The 23,107-nt window shown below is 40.5% G+C and overlaps 1 protein-coding gene across 1 annotated transcript in view; it reads left to right on the plus strand.

The window, feature by feature from the left end:
- cac (calcium voltage-gated channel subunit cacophony) overlaps positions 1 to 23,107 on the plus strand; it is a 2,326,612-nt gene that overhangs the window by 478,982 nt on the left and 1,824,523 nt on the right. Inside the window, exon 14 of the mRNA XM_080268748.1 lies at positions 993 to 1,052. Within this exon, the coding sequence (XP_080124874.1) occupies positions 993 to 1,052 (60 nt within the window). The remainder of the gene's footprint in view (positions 1 to 992; positions 1,053 to 23,107) is intronic.

The raw sequence follows: 23,107 nt of genomic DNA on the forward strand, positions 1-23,107 counted from the left end.
GACATTTAATTTATTGATAATTGTACAGTTGTATACGTTTGTATTATACTCCCTAACACTTATATCTACGATATATAGTGTTCACTTCTACACTTTGAACTGTTATTGTGTACATAATCTATTGTTATATGAATAACCACTGTTTGTGGAAATAAACTATTATTTTTATTATTTTTTTATTTATTATTATTATTAATATTGTTATTATTTCTCTCTCTCTCTCTCTCTCTCTCTCTCTCTCTCTCTCTCTCTCTCTCTCTCAATATTAATATTGTTATTATTTCTCTCTCTCTCTCTCTCTCTCTCTCTCTCTCTCTCTCTCTCTCTCTCCAACAGCTGGGCTTTAAGGAATGACATAAGGGATAACAGACTGTTGTATTGCAAGGGGTATGCCTACAGTACATTATAGCTGTGTAGATTGTCACCAAAGGGCTGTGAGGCTAACATTCGACAGTGAGTAGGCTTTTATTTCGACTGGAACATTTAGTAACTGATATTTTTGTTTTTTCCTGGAACATACGGGCACGGTATTAAGGGAGCCAAATGTAGTCATGGTATGGGATGCCTGGCACTTTAGGTACCAAGCACACTTTGAACCAGCAAATTGAGGACTTTATTCTAAATGCATCCATTCTTGCTTAAGTAAATGTGATTTTTTTTTTCTCTGAGTAACAGTCTTATTGTAACTTTGTAACAGTGTTATTTTGTCAGTCAGCATGCAGTCTCATAGCTATATTATTGTGCAGTGTACATCATCAGTTTCTTTTGAGAATAGGGATTTGAAAGGTTTTAAGTAAAAGAATAATGAAGATTTGAATAATAGTTTTTGCTGTCTTTGTATTTTAGTAAAGCAAAGTAATCAGATTAAATTGTTTTACCTTGTCTTTTTGTAATATATGCTAAGTATGGGAAAGTCTGATATTGTAGACCATTTTATTGCCAACATGTGTGATAATAATTATTGGTTATTAACAGCATTATTCAACTTACAGAAGAAGTTATTTTAGCGGAAGAGAGGACCACAGATGAGGAGAAGGCACATATAATGGAAGGTGAGATATTTATGATAATGCTTATGTATTATTATTGTCCAGCCAGACAGTGGATAGTGAATATACTAAGAGGGTATCAAATGGACTATGTGGTTGTTTAGTACATTGCTGTTTTCAGTAACTGTTATCTGGCTGAGGGTGGTATGACTATACAGTTATCTGAGTGGATGCCATATAATGAATTTATCCTCTGTCCCTCTGGACATTGCATCCAAATAGCTTATCTGGTACATTCCTAGGATATACTGACTATATGGCTTTATTACAGAATCCACCCCTAGTTGAAATAGTAATAACTTAGAGGCATCACACTTCCTGCTGGGGAAAATGTATATATATACATATATATATATATATATAAATAAATATATATATATTCCTGCTGGGGAAAATGTATATATATATATATATATATATATATATATATATATATACAGTAGAAGTCTGATTTTTCGGCATCTGTGGGACCAGGCAAGTGCCGAAAAATCAAAATTGCCGAATTATCAAAAACCCCACCCACTCAGTACCTTATACGTTTCGGTGAACACTATCATCACTACTCATATCATTACAAATGTGTTTGGAGAGAGTACTGTATACTGTTTGATACTGTACAATACTGTAATGAATACAGTACTATACATGAATATGAAAAATAAAGAAATTAGTGAACATACTGTATATAAATGTAATGGTACAGTAGGCCTACAAGTTCACATGCACCTACCTAAACTTATACTAGGTTCCTTATTTACATATGTACAATAGAAGGGGTTGATTGGAGTCTGCTACTGCTGGAAGAAGTCCCCAGCAGTAGAGGGGACGAAAAAAATCGGAAAATTCCAAACGATCAGAGATTTTCGTAAATGGGACTATTTCTCAAAACTGCCGAAATGTCAGATTTGCCGGGGAATTGGATGCCGAAGAATTGGAATTTTACTGTATATATATATATATATATATATATATATATATATATATATATATATATATATATATATTTACATATATGTATATATATATATATATATATATATATATATATATATATTTACATATATATATATATATATATATATATATATATATATATATATATATATATATATATATATATATATATATATATATATATATATATATATATATACACAGTATATATATATATATATATATATATATATATATATATATATATATATATATATATATAAATATATATATATATATATATATATATATATATATATATATATACACAGTATATATATATATATATATATACACAGTATAAATATATATATATACATACAGTATATAGAGGATATACAGGATATAAAGGAGCGTTGTGGTGTGGATGTGGATGTGATAGGAAGCGTTATGAGGAACACACTGAGGTGGTTTGGCCATGTGGAGAGGATGGAGGGTGAAAGACTGACGAAGAGGGTGTATGTGAGTGAGGAGGAGGGGGGAAGAGGGAGGGGGAGGCCAAGGATGAGATGGAGGGATGGGGTGGAGAGGTATATGAGAGAGGGGGGTGTGAGTTGGGAGCAGGGCAGTGAAATGGCGGGGGACAGGGCGACTTGGAGGCGATTTGTTTGTGGCCACCCCAAACGGGATTGAGGCGTCTGGCAATAGATAGATAGATAGATATACAGTTACCTCACAACTAACACGAGTTTAAAAAACGCGTTTTCGTTTTAACACGAGCAAATGTTTATGGAGATATGTTTAAGTAAGGGTTTCTCGATTTAACGCGACTTTATGCGCACAGTACGTGATGGTTTCAAATTAGCCATGGGCGCCTTGAACAGTCCTGAGGTGATAGACCGTGTATGGCAGTTTATGCATAAATACAATTTTTTATTTGCCTGTTGCTTAAACCGGTTTTATTCGAACTATAATATTCGAAAATGATGTTTGGCCCCATTCTGAGCAATTTGGCTCGTTTTTTGACAAAATTTGACCAGGAAAGTGATGACAGATCTAAATTGTTACAACTTGATGCTGCAGAACAGAAAGAAGAAAACCACTCAAACCAAGATAGGGCAGTTCTTTATGAAGAAGACAGCAAACTTAAGGGAGTTATCTTCATCACCAGTAGCACGGGAGTCAGAAGAAGAGGAAGAGGAAGGACAGCAGAGCGAGGAGGGACAAAAAATTTAGGGTGGGGAGTGGCGGGAAGTGGGGGAGAAGGGAGAGGAGGGACAGCAGCAGACGACGAGTGATGCATAGATGAAGTGAGGCTGTGTGTTGTTATTGTTTGTGGCCTACTTACTGTAATGAAAATGTTGCTTTTACTGTAGTGTTTTTATGACCTACTAATGCATTAATAATGTTGAGGAACTTTCAAAATGCCATGAGTGAAGCAGAATTGAAAGAAAATCCACGTTAAAAAAAGAATACAATATGTATTTGGGGAGAAGTAAACAACGCTTTGGCCCAACTAGTGCTCAAATGTTGTTTATTTCTCCCCAAATATACTGTTTTTGTTTTTTACGTGGATTTTCTTTCAAATTAATATTGTTGCTTTTAAGTTTAGAGTAGCATAGCTCCCCAAATGGGAAGACTTTCCCAGAGTCCAGGAACATAACCCCCAATATTACCATTGTTTCTTATGGGAAAATTACGTTTAAATAATGCGTTTTTAACTAACGCGACCTCTCCAGGAACCTAACCTTCATGTTACCTGAGAGGTTACTGTATATATATATATACATTTTATATATATATATATATATATATATATATATACTGTATATATACTCGTATATATATATACGCACACAGTAGGCTCGCACAGTGCACGATTCGCATTGTGCGTGAGTGAAAAAATCATAACCAAAAACCTTGAATGCACAAGTTTACCTCAGAGTGCGAGGTAAAGGCAAGGAATGGCACAAAAACGCCATTTTCTATTAGTATGCAACCACCCCTCACACATAGCGTCACGTGTCGTCGTGTTGATGAGCAGAAATTCCCGGGCATTCTACTGCGCAGCTTGGGGTACAAGGCGGCAGGTGCGCCATAACAGTCCTGGCTCATGCACAGTGCGGATCCACTCTCTACAGCTAACCTGTCATGTACAATGTGTGGCATTTTTTTTGGAGCTTCATCCTGGCCTGTACTTCACCGCATCATGGCTACAACCCCAAGAGTTAAGAAACTTCTGATGCACGCCACCAAGTTAGAGATTATCAAGATGAAGGAGGAGGGACAAGGAAACACCGCCATCGGGAAAGCCCTGGGACTGGCTGAATCAACAGTGACAACAATGTGGTAAGAACCATGATCCCATAAGGGCTGTAGTGAAGACGTATGGTGCCTCTGACCTAGAGGGCCGTTCGAGGGTGGGAAATCATGCAATGGTACTAATTGAACGGTATTTTGTCACCTTCATAATGAGGAAGGTGTTCCACTGAATGGCAGATCTATTTGGAACCAAGCCCAGCTCTTTTACAAGGCAGCATCTCAAGTTTAATGTTGGCAAACCTTTCAAGGCATCGGTTGGATGGCTGGACCATTTTCTGAAGCGCAAGGAACTCCGTCACATCAAGGTGTCTGGCGAACATGCCTCTGCCGATGAGCTGGCCACGAGAGACTATCCTGCGATATTTGGAGCGCTTCTTGAAGAGGGACAGTACACCAAGGACCAGATCTACAACGTCGACAAAACATCGTTATACTACAAGGCCATGCCCAAATCAGCTTACATCGCTAAAAGACAGACACAAGCCCCTGGTCGCAAGCTCCAGAGGTGTAAGATGACGGTAATGTTCGCTGTAAACTTGTCTGGGAGCCAGAAGATGAGGCCAGTTGTTGTACACACAGCTTCACACTCAAGGTGCTACAAAAACCTCACAAACATGGAGGCAAGTGGCGTGTACTGGTACAAGTCTGCAAATGGTTGGATGACTGGGAACATTATGGCAGACTGGTTAACAAGGTGTTGCATCCCCAGTGCCAGGGCCAAGTGTCGGGAACTGGGCATTCCATTTAAGATGCTCCTTGTGCTGGGCAATGCACCAAGCTACTCTCCATACCTAGAAGATCCGCACAATTATTGTCGTGTTGTGTTTCTGCTGCCCCGGATGATGTCACTAGTGCAGCCACTGGATCAAGAACTGATCACCACTGGGAAGCACTTCTGCCGTAAGCAAGTGTACGACTACCTACGAAGGAAGACTGACACACAAGAGGAGCTTCATGCCCTACAAGAAGATCATGATGAAGACCTCGATGAGGCACCTGCCTCCATTCCATCCCCACCAGCAGCTGTATCCTTACCCGCCACAGGTGCCATGACTGTTAAGGCATTTTGGCGTCGTTTTACAGTGAAGGACGCAGTTGAATTTCTCCAAAAAGCATGGCACCAGATTACACCTGCAGTGGTGAACAGTGCATGGCGAATGTTTGTTACTCACTTATGCACAACCCAGGAGACAACCATTCAACCACTGGCCGAGGCTGAGGCAGCAGCGCAAGCTGTACCAGGTTTCGAGGACGTTACATTGGCGAACATACGAGAAGTGCATGCTGCTAATGAGGAACAGCCTCCCGAGGAAGTGTTGCAACGGATAGACGAGGCTGACACAGAGCCCGACGCCAGGCAGAGTCAAGTTGAGCAGCCTAGTGTGATGGAGGAGAATACAGAGCTGCGTATATCAAGAATAAGAAAGGTCCTTGCTGCCGTGGATAAGCTCAAGGAAGAGGTGAAGGAACAGGAAGTGAGCAGCCTAAGAACGGAGGAAATTCTGGTTGGTATCGACAAACTCTTTTGTTTCTACACAGACAGGCACAGACAAGAAATAAACAGAAGAAAACAGATGCTCATAACAAGTTACCACTTTCCGGACATGCCTTTGGCTCTGTTACATTGGATAGTGGAGAAATTACTGTGTATATGTATATATATATATATATATATATATATATATATATATATATAATGTATATATATATATATATATATATATATATATATATATATATATATATATATATATACTGTATATATATATATATATATATATACATATACATATACATATACAATTACCTCACAACTAACACGAGTTTTAAAAAAACGCGTTTTCGTTTTAACATGAGCAAATATTTAACCCCTTAAGCGCGGGCATGTCGGAGGCGGTCCGTGCACCTCACGTGGGGATATTCACGTTCTGACTGACTTTTTAAAAATATTTGCCAAAAATCAGTTATTAGTCCTAGAATATTATAATTACATATGCATATGGCACATACCTTCAGCTTTCCCCTGGGATGTTTGTTGAGCCTTCGTCGACTACCGTAGGACTTGTGGAGACTTCTGAAGTTGGGTAACGAAGTCTCCACTTTACACTTCCCAGCACTTCGTAATATGGTTACCACTGCCTGATATTATAACTACAAACACTATTCTGTGAATTTCAAGTAGTTTAGAATCCATACTCCAAAAAAAAAAAAAACACTGTGAAAGCAACGTAATTTACGAGCGCATACGAGCTTTCCTCCCGTGCTGATTCCCCGATGGTATTCTGAGGCGGAGCTATCATTTATTATTTATAAACACACTCACACTTCATATTCCTAGTACTTTATTACACTTATTTATATATACAATATTTATCTATAAGTTTCTTTCAGTACTAGTAGTTTATTTTCACTCCAAGCATTCACTTTCTCGTGTATACTAACGTAGAGAGCGAAGCTGTCCCTTTCATTTTCATTACTTTCACTTTCACTTTCACTTTCATTACTCCTAGTATATATACTCGTATTCTTATATTACTACTTTACAATATTTATCTATAAGTTTCTTTCAGTACTAGTAGTTTATTTTCACTCCAGGCATTCACTTTCTCGTGTATACTAGCATAGAGAGCGAAGCTGTCACTTTCATTTTCATTACTTTCACTTTCACTTTCATTACTCCTAGTATATATACTCGTATTCTTATATTACTACTTATTTACATTTCTATTCACATTCTCTATTTTATTTACATTATTTACATTTCTGTTTTACTTACACTTTTATGCACTGTTGCTTGCAGTAACTTATAAAACTATTTTCCATTGTTCAGTTATATTTACATTCATTGCTTTCACTTGCTGTTTACACATTATTTACATTTCCACTTGCACTGTTTTACTCACCAGAAAGATCGTAGTCACTCTTTATCATTTTCATTGACAAATTAGCCAGTTCACGTTCCACACCACTCACTTATCCCTTTACCTCTTTCCACACGAAGTTTAGTAGGGGGTAGAGGTCACAGGGCGGAATTTGACAAGAGCGAATCCGACGTGCTTTCACCTTGAAAGACGACAGTAAACTGAATACAGTGTGTGGTGGCCTGCCTGGGGGAAGTGCAGTGCTGCTAATCTCAGCCTGGTGACAGCTGCTAATATATATGCTATGAAATGATTGGCAGGAAATCTAGACAATACATAATAAATTAGGTGGTTCCAGGTGAATGTAAATATCACTTTGGCTTCCCTCTTCCCTCCTTGTATATATTTTTATTACAAGAATAGATTATACAGCATATTTCAAGGGGAAATAAACAGTGAAAATTAGCGAACGATTGCACGTGAGGCGTTGTCAGGTGATAATTAGCCAATTCCAGGTGTATGGCACTATCACTTACCTTATTTCTTTTTTGTATATATTATTTGGTATAAGAATAGGGCATAGGGCTTATTTCAATGGATGAAATAAGTGGAAAATTCCAGGGAAAATTTACTTAGTGTAGCACGGCCGGGCAGGTGAGAGGAGAGGGATATGGAGGGGAGGTAGGGAGGGGAGTCAAGAATGGGGAGAAATGGCTAAATTGTCAACAATGGATGGGAGTACAGATGAGATTAGGAGTGCTGACTAGTGTTGGACATTGGCAGTACAGGTAACTCGCACGGAACACGATCTCACGGAACGCGCTCGCAATTATACACGGTAAGGGCTGGGATACATATAAGACAACGTAAGATTAAAAAACCATTATGAAAACTACAAATTAACGCAGGAGAGGCCTTTGAAAGATCAAATCCTCGAACGTCACCGCAGCGCGCGGTTTGTTTTGATTACGTGACGATCTAGGCGGGAAATTATTCAGCGAGTGAGACATTCCCGAGTACAGTAGCACAGTATTTGTAAGTTAAATATTTAGAGTACTGTACTGTTCTGGTAAGTTTATGTGCAACTTAAAGTACTATTAAATAACGTTAAAGCAAGAAATAAAGTCTTATAACCAGTTTACCTGATAGGCGTCAGAATATTGCCTTTTTTATTTGTTCGTTTTTTCCACAGTGCTGTTCAGTATTTGTAAGTTAAATATTTACTGTTCTCGTATGTACTGTACTTGTAAGCACTTAAATAAAGTTAAAGCATTAAATAAAGCCTTGTAACCAGATAACCCGAATTATATGATTACCCATGATCGGCGTCGGAATATTGCCTTTTTTGTTTGTTCGTTAAACTCTTACTGTACTGCTTTTCTACAGTACTGTATTTGTAAGTTAAATATTTACTGTTCTGGTATGTATTTGTAAGCAATTAAAGCATTAAATAAAGCCTTGTAACCAGTTAACCTGATTTATATGATTACCCATGATCGGCGTCGGAATATTGCCTTTTTTTTGTTTGTTCGTTAAAGACTTATAATAAGAGAAAAATACATTTTTGTCTTGGTATCTTTACCTATTTGCTCAGGTTTTGCTGTAATGGTTTGCAACTTGTAGAAAACTGTGAAAACTTTCGGGAAGTGAACGAAAATCTGGGACATGACCTTGACTTCATCGTCTCATGTATCATCTGTCAGTTCACCACCGGCTATCGTGATGAGTGGATGTACGATTTTTTCGCTCGTGGCCATGCCTAACCACACATAGTTACACCCATTATCTCGACCCAGACAGAAAATACAACCTTTTTCCTCCCTTGCAAAACACAAACAACCACCCTGTTTACGAGACAGCAATATATATTGCGAAAATAACAAGGTAAAATGATAAAGATGAACGTAAAATGATTGAGAAAGATGAACATGTTATGACGGAAGAAATACGTTTTCCCTGTCTGTAAACGTATTTATTTCTGCTTTGTATCTGTATTCGTAATAATTAGACTTATTGTTAGTTCTGAAACTGCATGACGATTCTATTTTTAGCCATTCTCGTGGTGTGGGAGCTGGAAGTTGTGACACAACTTCCTTATTGCTAATCGGACTGACCCTCCACTTTATTCTCCCGTGGCAGAGTCTAGCCTTGGAGGACGTGCAGTTTTCTCATTTAGGACTGAAAATTCAACTCTTTCGCTCCCTTTTCCAAGCATGGGCACAACGATAACGTAAAAAATAACTCGAAACTACCATAAACATATATCAAAAAGGTGAAAATGTATTCATAACATTTTTTTTTTTCCAGCCATTCCTAACAGATTATGTACTGAAATCATTCGATATCACAGTACTGCATTTCTAAGTTAAATATGTACTGTTCTGGTATGTACTTGTAAGTTAAAGCACTGGTACCAGTTAACCTAATTTATTACCTATGATCGGCGTCGGAATGTTTCCTTGTGTTTACGTACAGTATTTGTGTGTTGAAGTTTTGCTCAGGAGTACTGTATTTGTGAGTTATAACATTAAATAAACCTTCTAACCACTTAAAGTGCTTTCTAGTGACAGATAACAGCAAAACAACACATTTGGGGGGTCTAGGGAGCAAAATACGGAGTAGTTTAAATATACGCGATCTCGCACCTAACACGGCACGGTAGGAACGAAACCCTCGTGTTCCGTGCGAGTTACCTGTACTGATAGATGATACAAGCCACCACTTGAAAGCCCAGGCGAATTCAAAATAACACAGAATCACAAAAGTGACGCCACGCGGTATGATCCCTTGCTCCTAAGTGTCACGAAAGTGACGCCCCACGGTTAAGGGGTTAAGGAGGTATGTTTAACTAACAAGGGTTTCTCGATTTAATGTGACTTTACACGTACGTGATGGTTTCAGATTAGCCGCGCGCGCCTTGGACAGTCCCGAGCTGATAGACTGTGTGTGGCAGTTTATGTATAAATACAATTTTTTATTTGCCTGTTGCTTAAACTGATTTTATTCGAACTATAATATTCGAAAATGAAGTTAAGCCCCATTCTGAGCAATTTGGCCCATTTTCGGACAAAATTTTATCAGGAAAGTGATGGTAGATCTAAATTGTTACAACTTGATGCTGCAGAACAGAAAGAAGAAAACCACTCAGACCAAGATAGGGCAGTTCTTTATGAAGAAGACAGAAAACTGTTATCTTCATCACCAGTAGCACGGGAGTCAGAGGAAGAGGAAGAGGAAGGACAACAGAGCGAGGAGGGACAACAAATTTAGGGTGGGGAGCAGCGAGAGGTGGGGTAGAGGGGTAAGGAGGGACAGCAGCAGACGACGAGTGATGCATAGATGAAGTGAGGCTGTGTTGTTATTGTTTGTGACCTACTTACTGTAATGAAAATGTTGCTTTTACTGTAGTGTTTTTATGACTTTCTAATGCATTAATAATGTTGAGGAACTTTCACAGTGCCGTGAATGAAGCAGAATTGAAAGAATCCACGTAAAAAATGAATACAGTATGTATTTGGGGAGAAGTAAACAATGCTTCGGCCCAACTAGGGCTAAAATGTTCTTTATTTCTCCCCAAATATACTGTTTTTGTTTTTTATGTGAATTTTCCTTCAAATTAATATTGTTGCTTTTAAGTTTAGAGTAGCATAACTCGCCAAATGGGTAGACTTTCCCAGAGTCCAGGAATGTAACCCCCAGTATTATCATTGTTTCCTATGGGAAACTTATGTTTAAAAAACACATTTTTAACTAATGCGACCTCTCCAGGAACCTAACCCTCGCATTATTTGAGAGGTTACTGTATATATATATATATATATATATATATATATATATATATATATTAAATATTGTGTATATATGACGTGGAGGGACAGGTTGACGAATGAAGAAGTGAAGGAACGTTGTGGGGTAGATGTGGATGTGGTTGAGAAGATTAGGAGATATACACTGAGGTGGTTTGGACATGTGGAGAGAATGGAGAATGAAAGACTGACTAAGAGAGTGTATGTAGGTGAGGTGGAGGGAGGGAGAGGGAGGGGTAGACCGAGGATGAGGTGGAGGGATGGAGTTGAGAGGTATATGAGGGAGGGAGGGTGAGTTGGGGGGAGGGTAGTCAAATGGTGGGTGACAGAGTGACTTGGAGGCGTTTTGTCTGCAGCCACCCTTTGCGGGATTAGGGCGTCGGGCTATAGATAGATAGATAGATAATGTATATATATTTATGTATATACAGTACATCCTTGAAAAATGTGCATTTGAATTGTGTGATTCACCAATTATGTGAGCACCATCCCAAAAAATACAATTAAATAATTTTCGTGTTGTGCGTGTATTTTTATCCCGTACCATCCCAGGCATTTGTGCAATTTTATACCCACCCAATCCCAGACCAAAAACAGAAAAAATTTTTATTGCATAAAACAATAAAAAAAGACATATAAATCAAGGAAAAGCAAAAAAAAAAAAAGTACTCCTTATAGGAAAAATAAGAGCAGGATGGCTGTCTGTCATGTTTGTAGCCCAGTTTCCCAAGCCACGAGCGACATTTTCCCACCCAGCTGGGAGGGATAAGAGAGAATGGGGGGGAGGGGAGAATGGGGGATTCCCCATTCTCAATGTCCTCTTCCACTGGATCATATTCCTCCCCAGAAGAGTCATCTAGGTCTTCCTCTTCTGAAGAATCTTTAAATGAAGGGACAGAAGGATCCATATGATCTTTTCAACAGCCTCCTATAGCCCAGTGAGGTGGAAAAGTGGTGTGATTTTCACAGCATTCTAACGCTATGACGCACAGTGGCACACTGATGTTATCTACTCATGCAGAACCAAACTCATTGCTACAAAATGCTTGGGCACAGTGTTGCCAATACATTAAGCTACTCCTTAGCAATAAATTAGCTAGATTGAAGCAGTCTGAGATGTGCAACAGCGCTCGAATTTAGCTGTCGGCACCATCACGTCGCTGGCATTAATTGAGATGTTTAGTACCATCGGCTGTGCCGACGGCGGGATGGTACGAGTTGAATTATGTGGGCACGTCTGGGAAGACCAAGCCATTCCAACTACATTCCGTACTACTGTACGAGGCGTATGAAATGCATGAGGTGACCAGACAGTTCGGTATTTCATTTTGTTTTGATTATTCATAATATTACAGATTCATCATGATTTCATAAAAGGTCATGTTATAACTAATGTAACAGTCATTTTCTAAGAGCAGGAAATTTAAGATAATATGCACAAAAAGCGGGAGATTTTAGTCACGATTAAAAAAGCGGGACAGACTTAACGGCTAAAGTACTAAGCTCATCGATCGAGCTTTTTGCGCAATTTCTTAAAAGGATGAGCAACACCGATTGTGCAATATCCACAAAAATCTGGCGGCAGCTGGCACCACCCCAGCTGTGACGTAGATGGCTTCTAACCAATCAGAACTAAGTGTTGGACACACCGGAGGGGGGACCCAGGCCCATAACCAGGCAGTAGGGGATGTACCCCCTACCTCCCTCTCACCTTGTCCCTCTGCCCCACTACCTTGTTACTGCCCTACCTCCCACCATTCTTACCACCACCACCACCACCACCCCTCCCACCCCCACCTCATGCATCCCACCCTCCCATGTGGATCCTTCCTATGTCCCCTCCAGTCATCTGGGGGGAGGGTATTTCCCCCCTACCCTCCTCCATGTCCCTGTACTCGACTGGGGCCCTTCCTTTGTGTCTTGTGGTGGTCTCCTCCCATCCCTCCATCCCCATACACCCCCTCCTGGCCTTACCACCTCCCACCACCTCCCCCACCCCCACCCCCTAGCACCTCCCCAGTATCGAATATTTTGCGTACTTTTTACGCTTCATGGTGCATGTTTTTGAATTACAGTACCTGTAACTTATTCATGTCTTTGCATACAGATATGCACACCACAATTATTTTAGCTGCCTTTATTCAAAACCCACTCGAAAAAGAAATTTTTTTTTATGCCGACACATGCAAGCATGTTGGAGCCTCAAAACGAAACAAAACAAAACAAAACGAAAACTAGCTAGATTTGACAGCTCGGAGGGGAGGGAAAGGGGGAGGGGAGGGAAGAGGAGGAGAGAGGAGGGGAGGGAAGGGAAGGGGAGGGAGGAAACTGGAGGTATGGGGAGGGGAGTGGAGACGAGGATAATTTTTACTATTTGTCATATTTTTATTGGGGGGGGGGGGTTCATGACCAAAACCCTAACTAGATTTGACAGCTCAATGGGGAGGGGAGGGGGGAGGTTAGGCATGGGGAGGGAGGGGATTGGAGGTATGGGGAGAGGAGAGGAGGGGAGGATAATTTTTACTATTTAACATATTTATTGGGGGGGCATGTCACCATTTTATTTTTTTCTAAGCACATTACAATGGTTTATATCATCTGTACGCACCCAAAAAAAATTGATTTTGGTGATTTTTGTACGTTTTTTTTTGCAAAGAAAACAGGTGCGAGCGGCGTATTTTCTTTCTCGCCAGGGCCTTGATGGGTAACTATTATAAACTTTGATGGGCTCGGTAACTATTGGGTCTAGGAGGGTGGGGTTTGCATTTTCAGGTGTGTAAATTCAAGCTCTATAAATCGGGCATAAAACTTTTAACCTTTGACATTGTCAAAAAATAGGCCTGTTTTTGCATCCTGGGGAGGTGTTCGAGGCTGGAGAACAGCGTACCCTATGGGTTAAAAAAAAGTGGGACTCAGGTCACTTAAAGATGGCATCACACTAGACCAAAAGTGGCTAACGTGCAAGCAACTTTTGTGAAGTCAAATGGCTAACAGAGTCGAGTGCCTGTCACATTCGTGTGTTTTGTGAGCTGAAACAGCTAACAGTGTCGTCTGCCTTGGCGCCTCATGGTCATTTATAAACACACCACCATGGAGTACCCACTCCCGTTTCCTTAGTTTCTGCAACCACCTCATGTACTTTAGCAACTCCAGAGTCATTTCACAAACACAGTGCTTATTCATATGGAATGCTACCTAGCTCATCACATCAACAGAAAGGGGAAGAAAGGACTGCTGTTGGATGGGTATAAAAAGATCAGTAAAATGTGCTGACTGGGGAGGATTTCGACCATATTCTATTTATTGCATTGTTTATAGTATTTGAATTACGTGCATTTTGAAAAATGCGGTGCGCATTGTCAGCCATATTTGTGCATAATTACAGGTCCGAGTGTGTGTGTGTATATATACAGTATATATATATATATATATATATACAGTAATCCCTCTACTATCTGATGTAATAGAGCCAAAGGCATGTCCGGAAAGTGGTCCCGTCCGGATAGTGGGCCCCAGCCTCCTGGACTTGTACTTATGGACCCTAACTCAGAAAAACACCTATACAACTCCCTCTGGACATGCATAGCACCTATTTAAGACCCAAATCACACCAATAAAGGACATAAAAGACTGAAATAAATGCAAAAGAACCAGAGAATGAGGTTTTAGAGGTGAGTTTATACAATATTAAACATTCTGGGTACTTACAAGTCCCTGGCTCCTGGACTGGTACTTATGGACCCTAACCTAACCTAACTCAGAAAAACACCTCCCTACTGTACATGCATAGCACCTAAAACCCTATTCACACGAATAAGGGACATAAAAGAGTGAAATGAGGTTTTTGAGGTTAGTATGGAAAATACAGTACAATATGAAACATTCTGGGTACTTACAACAAGTCCTTGGCGATCTTGATGAATAACCCGCCTCCTCTCAGACTCTGACAGTAAAAAAGGAGTACCTGAAGTACCTGCAGTACACTGTACATGAAGTCTTAGTCATTTTCACTCAGAATTCCATTCTCTTAACACTGCACGCTCTAGTCTTACTTGCGCTCCATTGCACCTTAATAAAATCAGTGTTGCACTCTGCACTTTAGTCTTTGCACTCACAATTCTAATTTCTTAACACTGTGCACTGTTTTCTTCACTGTACAACACTGTAAATTCCTGTGTGGTCTAGTGGAGAGTTCTTGCTGTTTAATCACTGTCAGAGTCTGAGAGTAGCTGATGCAGGTGGCCTAGGGGTGCATCGCTGGGTCGTTGTGATGGACTACCTACTGCAGATGACTCTGAAGACAGGTGCAAACTCACGTCCAGTGGTGACTCCACCGTGCCTGATGTGCTGGGCTGTGGCTCGGAGGATGAGGGCCTGTCTTGGGAAGGCAATGGAATGGAGCCAGGGCTGGGCACAGCGAGGGTCACGGTGTGAAAAAGCTGTCAGTGGTTGATTGACGCAAGGAATGACGATTTTGGCGATTAATGATGCGCTGCCTGAAAGCGCCCACTTCCTCCACAAGTCCCAAGAGCCCCATCTCCCTGTCGCAGTCCGGGTGTTCCAGGTAGTTGAGAACGAACTCTGTGTGTTGCCGGAGCGCGCTTACCTTGGGGATGGCTGGAGTGTGTCACGCTCAGAGGAGTCTGCATCATCGTCGCCGTCCTCGTTGGAATCTTCAGGCTGGGTACTGACACCTGCAACTGAAGATGCGATCTTGATATCAGACATGGTGTGATACCCAGGATCGCCCTTGTCGTCATCCAACCACTCATGCACTTCGTCCACATCAACATCGTCGCCATGCGCATGTAGACGTGCATGGAAGTCATCCACGTCAAAACCTAGGAAATCGTGCTCCACATCCGTTCCGAGAAGCAGACGAGACCAACCATTTTCTAGAGTCTTGACAGGGACTTCCTTCCATGCATTGGCCCAGTTGTAGATTGCAGACTTGATGTTGTAGCGGCGAAGTTTTTTCAAAGTCCGCTGGCCTCGCATGTCCCGTCCCTCCCTGCTCTCATCCTTGTCCTCGAGAACAACCATCACCTCGTCCAGGAACTTCCGTCAGTACAGCCTTTTCATTGCCACGATCACTCCTTGGTCCATTGGTTGGATGAGAGCAGTCGTATTAGGTGGCAGAAACATGCATCTAATGCGCCCATTCTCAGCTACCAAGTCCTTGTAGCACAGGTGAGCAGGTGCATTGTCGAGGAGAAGGAGGGCCTTTACCTTGTCGTGTGGGATTCCCAGTTTCTCCGTCTGGTAATGGATGACCTCTTTGACGAAGTGGCAGTGGAACCAGTCGTTGAAGATATGGGCAGTGAACCATGCCTTCAAAGAATGGTACCAAACAACAGGAAGGACATCCATCACCCCACGAAGACATCGAGGCTGCTTTGCATGGCCAACAATAACGGGCTTAAGCCAGTGCATGCTGTTAGCATTGGCACAACACAAAGCAGATATCCATTGCTTGGAGAGCTTGCGGCCAGGTACACGCTTCTCCGTCTTCTAGGCTAGAGTGTTCGTTGGCAAAGAGCGATAGAATAAACCAGTTTCGTCAGCGTTGTGGACTGGACTGATAGTGAGGCCCTCCCTGTCGATCAAGCGCTTCACCTTGTGCCGAAACTCCTTTACTCCATCCTCGTTGGCATCCAAAGCTTCGCCATGGGCCTTACAGTTGGTAAGGCCATGTCGTAACTTGAACGTGAAGAGCCAACCCTCGGATGCCTTGAAGTCTGGGGCGTTGTGAAGCCTTGCGAACTTCTCAGCAGCAGCCTTCAGCTCCATGCCACGCACCAGCACGCCAACAGCACGTTGCTGTTGATACCAAATCAACGTGGAGCGGTCGACTTCTGCATACTGGGGAGTAAACATCATCTTCCTCTCCACGTTGCATTTGCTTTTCGACGAGAAGTCAGCCGTGTACTGCATGAGTTTGTTGTGGGATCTCTGATATCAAACAAAGTAGATTGGGCCAGGTTGAATTCACGAAGGATGCGTGAAGTTGACCATCCCGCGTCCACCTTGTCCAATATCTCCCTCTTCTTCTCCAGAATCAAAACCACTCTCTTCCTCTTCTCAGGCGGCGGGGCCATCATCACACACACTAACAAGAGGCAGGAGAGCAGCTGCAGAGCCTGCTGCAGGTAGGGCACCACCACAAAAGCGTGCACTTGGGCGGCCATGATCACGAGCGTGCACTCACAACAAGAGACGGGTGGTAAGTGGGGAGGATGCAGGGGTGCTCTAGTGGACGGCAGCGGAACTACGCACCAAAACACAGCTGGTCCACGCCACGCGCGCCGAGTTTAAATTACGGGGGGAAAAAAGTCAGATTTTTTTCGAATTTTTTGTTATTTTTGGCCCATTTCGGAAATATTAGATCCCGGTACCAAAATATCCGGTAAGTGGAGATGTCCGTAAAGTGGGCGTCTGGATAGTACTGGGATTATTGTATATATATATACAGTATACAGTGGAACCTCGGTCCTCGAACGTCTCACATGTCGAACAAATCGGACCTCGACCAAAAAATTCAAGAAATTTTTGCTCCAGAGGTCGACCAAAATATCGGACCTCGACCAACCTGAACGTAGCCAAACGAAGGGAAGCTGGCCGACTGACAGTCACGCGTCCACCTTTGTTGTTTGTCAACGTGGTCGTCCTGCTGTGCTTCACATTTTTCTTGATTCAGTGCAGTATTAGCCCCTAATAATGGCTCCAAAGAAAGCAAGTTCATTCAGTACGGCTACTGGCAGTGAAAAGAGGAAAGTAGTGCCGAAAATAATTGAAGAAGTGGAAAAATTATTGCTTATCTTCATCAGTGAGAAACAGTTAGCAGGAGACAGTGTTAGTGAGTATATAATTTGTGAAAAGGCAAGAGAAATAAACAGTCATCTCGTAAAGGAAAGCACTGGTACCAGTGCTTAAACTTAAATAGGTAAGCATCTGGGGTCTTGGAACGGATTAAAATGATTTACATTATTTCTTATGGGGAAAATTAGTTCGGTCCTCGACCAATTCGGTCCTGGAACAGCCTTCCAGAACGGATTGTGTTCGAGGACCGAGGTTCTACTGTGTGTATATATATATATATATATACTGTATATATATATATATATATATATATATATATATATATATATATAGAATATGTATATATATACAGTACTGTATTTCTTCATTTTTCGCGGGTTGGATGTTCCACCAAAACCTCGCAAACAATGAAATGTCAAAGTATGAAGTTAAGTATCAATGAAAAAAACAGAAGAGTGTTCTGGTGGACATGTACCTACCCTATCAGAAAGTACAGTACTATAACACCAAACAGGCCTTACCCAAATGAAGAGTGTTTACTAGTGCTAAAACATCATAACACAATAAACATGTACCTGAAAAGACATTAAAACTGTTATAAAGAGCTGGAACACCAAAAATCCTTACCAGAAATAAAGTGAAGACTGGCTTGAGTGGCAGGTGAGGGTGTGTTAAGGGTGGATGAGCTAGTTCCTGATGTCACTAACCAAGGAAAAACTACCACTTTTCACCAGATTATTTAATTTTCGACATCAGAGTTGGTCAACTAAACCCTGGTCATTTTATGTGCCCTCTTTGTCACTAAAAGGAAGGGAGAAATTATAATAACATTATTTTACTCTTTGCTACAAGGAAGAGAGGCTGGAATATAGTCAGATAGAATAAAAAATTGGTGGCCTGAGTTTACCATCTCTGTATTGAGACGGTTATTATTCTTTCCTTCCTTAAATATCGATTAGCTTTATTTTACATCCATTTCATGTATTTGTCCATCGAAACAAAAATAAACAGTGTTACGAGAAACATGTAACGATTCTTCATCTGAAATAGTAGCACAATACTGCTGAAGATCATACGTTACAATCATAAACAATAACAAACTCATGTATGTCTACAGCCCTGCTGGAGCTGCTGTATAAAAAACATGGAAATCCATTGCATAGAAAAATGGACAGTGCCTAGACTGAGCATCGGTACGCATCATCTGCTGAGTGTCGGCTGCCGGCTGGGAGCGTCAAAGTGTGGGGAAACTAGTGAATTGTGAAAGAACTCGGAAACTTTTTTCTAGTGCGAAAAACAAGGCTTGAAAGTAAAATGCGTCAAAATATGAGGAAATACTGTATAATAGGTATGTGTGTATATACATGTACAGGTAACTCGCACGGAACACGTGGGTTTCGTTCCTACCGTGCCGTGTTAGGTGCGAAATCGCGTATATTTAAACTACTCCGTATTTTGCTCCCTAGACCCCCCAAATGTGTTGTTTTGCTGTTATCTGTCACTGGTAATCACTAGAAAGCACTTTAAGTGGTTAGAAGGTTTATTTAATGTTATAACTCACAAATACAGTACTCCACAGCAAAACTTCAACACACAAATACTGTACGTAAACACAAGGAAACATTCCGACGCCGATCATAGGTAATCATATAAATCAGGTTAACTGGTACCAGTGCTTTAACTTACAAGCACATACCAGAACAGCACATATTTAACTTAGAAATGCAGTGCTGTGATATCGAATGACTTCAGTACATAATCTGTTAGGAATGGCTGGAAAAAAAAAATGTTATGAATACATTTTCACCTTTTTGATATATGTTTATGGTAGTTTCGAGTTATTTTTTACGTTATCGTTGTGCCCATGCTTGGAAAAGGGAGCGAAAGAGTTGAATTTCAGTCCTAAATGAGAAAACTGCACGTCCTCCAAGGCTAGACTCTGCCACGGGAGAATAAAGTGGAGGGTCAGTCCGATTAGCAATAGGGAAGTTGTGTCACAACTTCCAGCTCCCACACCACGAGTATGGCTAAAAATAGAATCATAATGCAGTTTCAGAACTAACAGTAAGGCTAATTATTACGAATACAGATACAAAGCAGAAATAAATACGTTTACAGACGGGGAAAACGTACTTCTTCCGTCATAACATGTTCATCTTTCTCTATCATTTTACCTTGTTATTTTCGCAATATATATTGCTGTCTCGTAAACAGGGTGGTTGTTTGTGTTTTGCAAGGGAGGAAAAAGATTGTATTTTCTGTCTGGGTCGAGATAATGGGTGTAACTATGTGTGGTTAGGCATGGCCACGAGCGAAAAAATCGTACATCCACTCATCACGATATCAGGTGGTGAACTGACAGATGACACATGAGAGGGTGAAGTCAAGGTCAGTCTCATGTCCCAGATTTTCGTTCACTTCCCGAAAGTTTTCAGTTTTCTACAATTTGCATTGCATCAAATGATCCAAACCATTACAGCAAACCTGAGCAAATAGGTAAAGATACCAAGACAAAAATGTATTTTTCTCTTATTATAAGTCTTTAACGAACAAACTAAAAAGGCAATATTCCGACGCCGATCATGGGTAATCATATAAATCAGGTTAACTGGTTACAAGGCTTTATTTAATGCTTTAATTGCTTACAAGTACATACCAGAACAGTAAATATTTAACTTACAAATACAGTACTGTAGAAAAGCAGTACAGTAAGAGTTTAACGAACAAACAAAAAAGGCAATATTCCGACGCCGATCATGGGTAATCATATAATTCGGGTTAACTGGTTACAAGGCTTTATTTAATGATTTAACTTTATTTAAGTGCTTACAAGTACAGTACATATGAGAACAGTAAATATTTAACTTACAAATACTGTACAGTACTGTGGAAAAAACGAACAAATAAAAAAGGCAATATTCTGACGCCTGTCAGGTTAACTGGTTATAAGACTTTATTTCTTGCTTTAACGTTATTTAATAATACTTTAAGTTGCACATAAACTTACCAGAACAGTACAGTACTCTAAATATTTAACTTACAAATACTGTGCTACTGTACTTGGGAATGTCTCACTCACTGAATAATTTTCCGCCTAGATCGTCACGTAATCAAAACAAACCGCGCGCTGCGGTGACGTTCGAGGATTTGATCTTTCAAAGGCCTCTCCTGCGTTAATTTGTAGTTTTCATGATGGTTTTTTAATCTTACGTTGTCTTATATGTATCCCAGCCCTTACCGTGTATAATTGCGAGCGGTGATGTTCGAGGATTTCATCTTTCAAAGGCCTCTCCTGCGTTAATTTGTAGTTTTCATGATGGTTTTTTAATCTTACGTTGTCTTATATGTATCCCAGCCCTTACCGTGTATAATTGCGAGCGGTGATGTTCGAGGATTTGATCTTTCAAAGGCCTCTCCTGCATTAATTTGTAGTTTTCAGGATGGTTTTTTAATCTTACGTTGTCTTATATGTATCCCAGCCCTTACCGTGTATAATTGCGAGCGCGTTCCATGAGATCGTGTTCCGTGCGAGTTACCTGTATATATACTGTATGTATGTATGTATATATATATATATATATATATATATATATATATATATATATATATATATTATATACACTCAGTCCCCTGCTATCGCACCTAATTGGTCACAGCAAACGCGCGTGATAGCTGAATTCGCGATAGCTGAACTGGGAAAATTTCTAATTGGTTTTTCGGTGCCCCATTTTTTTTAACTTTTAACCACTTTATGCCTGTGATTTCCTGCCAGTCTCTCCTCCAACATGAAATAAAGCATTATTATATTAATGATAACAGTATAATGAATAAATAATCAGCATAAATGGCCATCAAACTTTTATAAGGATTAAGGCTTGGGTGGTTTGATGGGTTCCGAGGCTTGGGAGTGGCTTAATTGCCGCCAGATCTCTTTAGCTGTCTCCATGATTTCTTAGTGTCCACAGCTAAAGGGGGTATCACACGGTACATCATATCAGGAACATCCGAGGAAGATTTAAGTGGAACAAAACTAGCATGCTATTACACACCTTCCTCTCCTCATATTGTTGTCAGAGCCCCGTCTCAGTTGTAAACATGTGATTACTTTATCGACATCACAGTTTTCTCGGCATAGGAAATATTAACTCTTTGTAAGGGTTTCAAAACGATTGATATTTATTCTAAAGTAATCCCTCTAATATCCGAACGCCCAATATCCGAACATCCCCACTAACCGGACATAATCCTCCTGGGATCCAATATTCCCAAAATGGGCCAAAAACTGCAAAAAATTCGAAAAATATTTGACTTTTTTTTCCCTCCCGTAATTTGAAATTCCCGCCTGGCGCCGAACAGCTGTTACACCATGGTCCCTTCACCCCTTCCTTCCTCCCTCTCCCCCCTCCCCTGTCAGGGTTGCCATTTGTTATTTTTCATTACCAAGTGTGGGCCAATTTGGTAATGAAAAATTCGTTTGGTAATGAATCAGAATAATGCATTACCAAATGGATTTTTCACATGTATGAGGATACACAGGATGGAGATGGTCGATTGTTTGCTCTCTCTTATTAATCTGCTACCCTACATAGTGTGAAAATAATCAACATGGTGTTAATTATAAGGAGAGTGATTACATGTATTTCCACTTGTATATATAATTAGTGAAGATTAAATGCTAGCTTTACGAATTTGGTAATGAAAAGTTAAATTTGGTAATGAAAGTTTAGGAGATTGGTAATGTGGCCGTTGCGATCTGGCAACTCTGTTACCCCACCAACATCAACAGTCAGAGTCTAACTCCGATCGAGAGCAGATGCTCATAGCAGTGCAAGCCACAGGTGCTTGTTTTTTGAGAATAAACAGTGAATAAATTGTAATACCTCGCCACCAGAACACACAGGAATTTACAGTGTTGTGCAGTGTTAAGAAATTAGAATTTAGAGTGCAGAGGATTAACTGTGGACTGCAAACTGGCGGTTCAAACCAGTCCAAGAGCAAGGGACTTGTAAGTACCCAGAATGTTTAATATTGTATAAACTCACCTCTATAACCTCATTTTATGGTTCTTTTGCATTTATTTCAGTCTTTTATGTCCCTTATTGGTGTGATATAGGTCTTAAATAGGTGCAATGCATGTCCAGAGGGAGTAGTATAGGTGTTTTTCTGAGTTAGGGTCCATAAGTACAAGTCCATAAGCTGGGGCCCAATATCCGAACAGGACCACTATCCAGACCTGCCTATGGCTCTATTACGTCGGATATTGGAGGGATTACTGTACAGTATTAATAAGTATTCAGTGTTAGGCTAAATTTCAATG

Source organism: Coenobita brevimanus, chromosome 29, assembly GCF_032717465.1.
Source record: "Coenobita brevimanus isolate Jiangsu-jjx chromosome 29, ASM3271746v2, whole genome shotgun sequence".
Taxonomy (NCBI): Eukaryota; Metazoa; Arthropoda; class Malacostraca; order Decapoda; family Coenobitidae; genus Coenobita; species Coenobita brevimanus.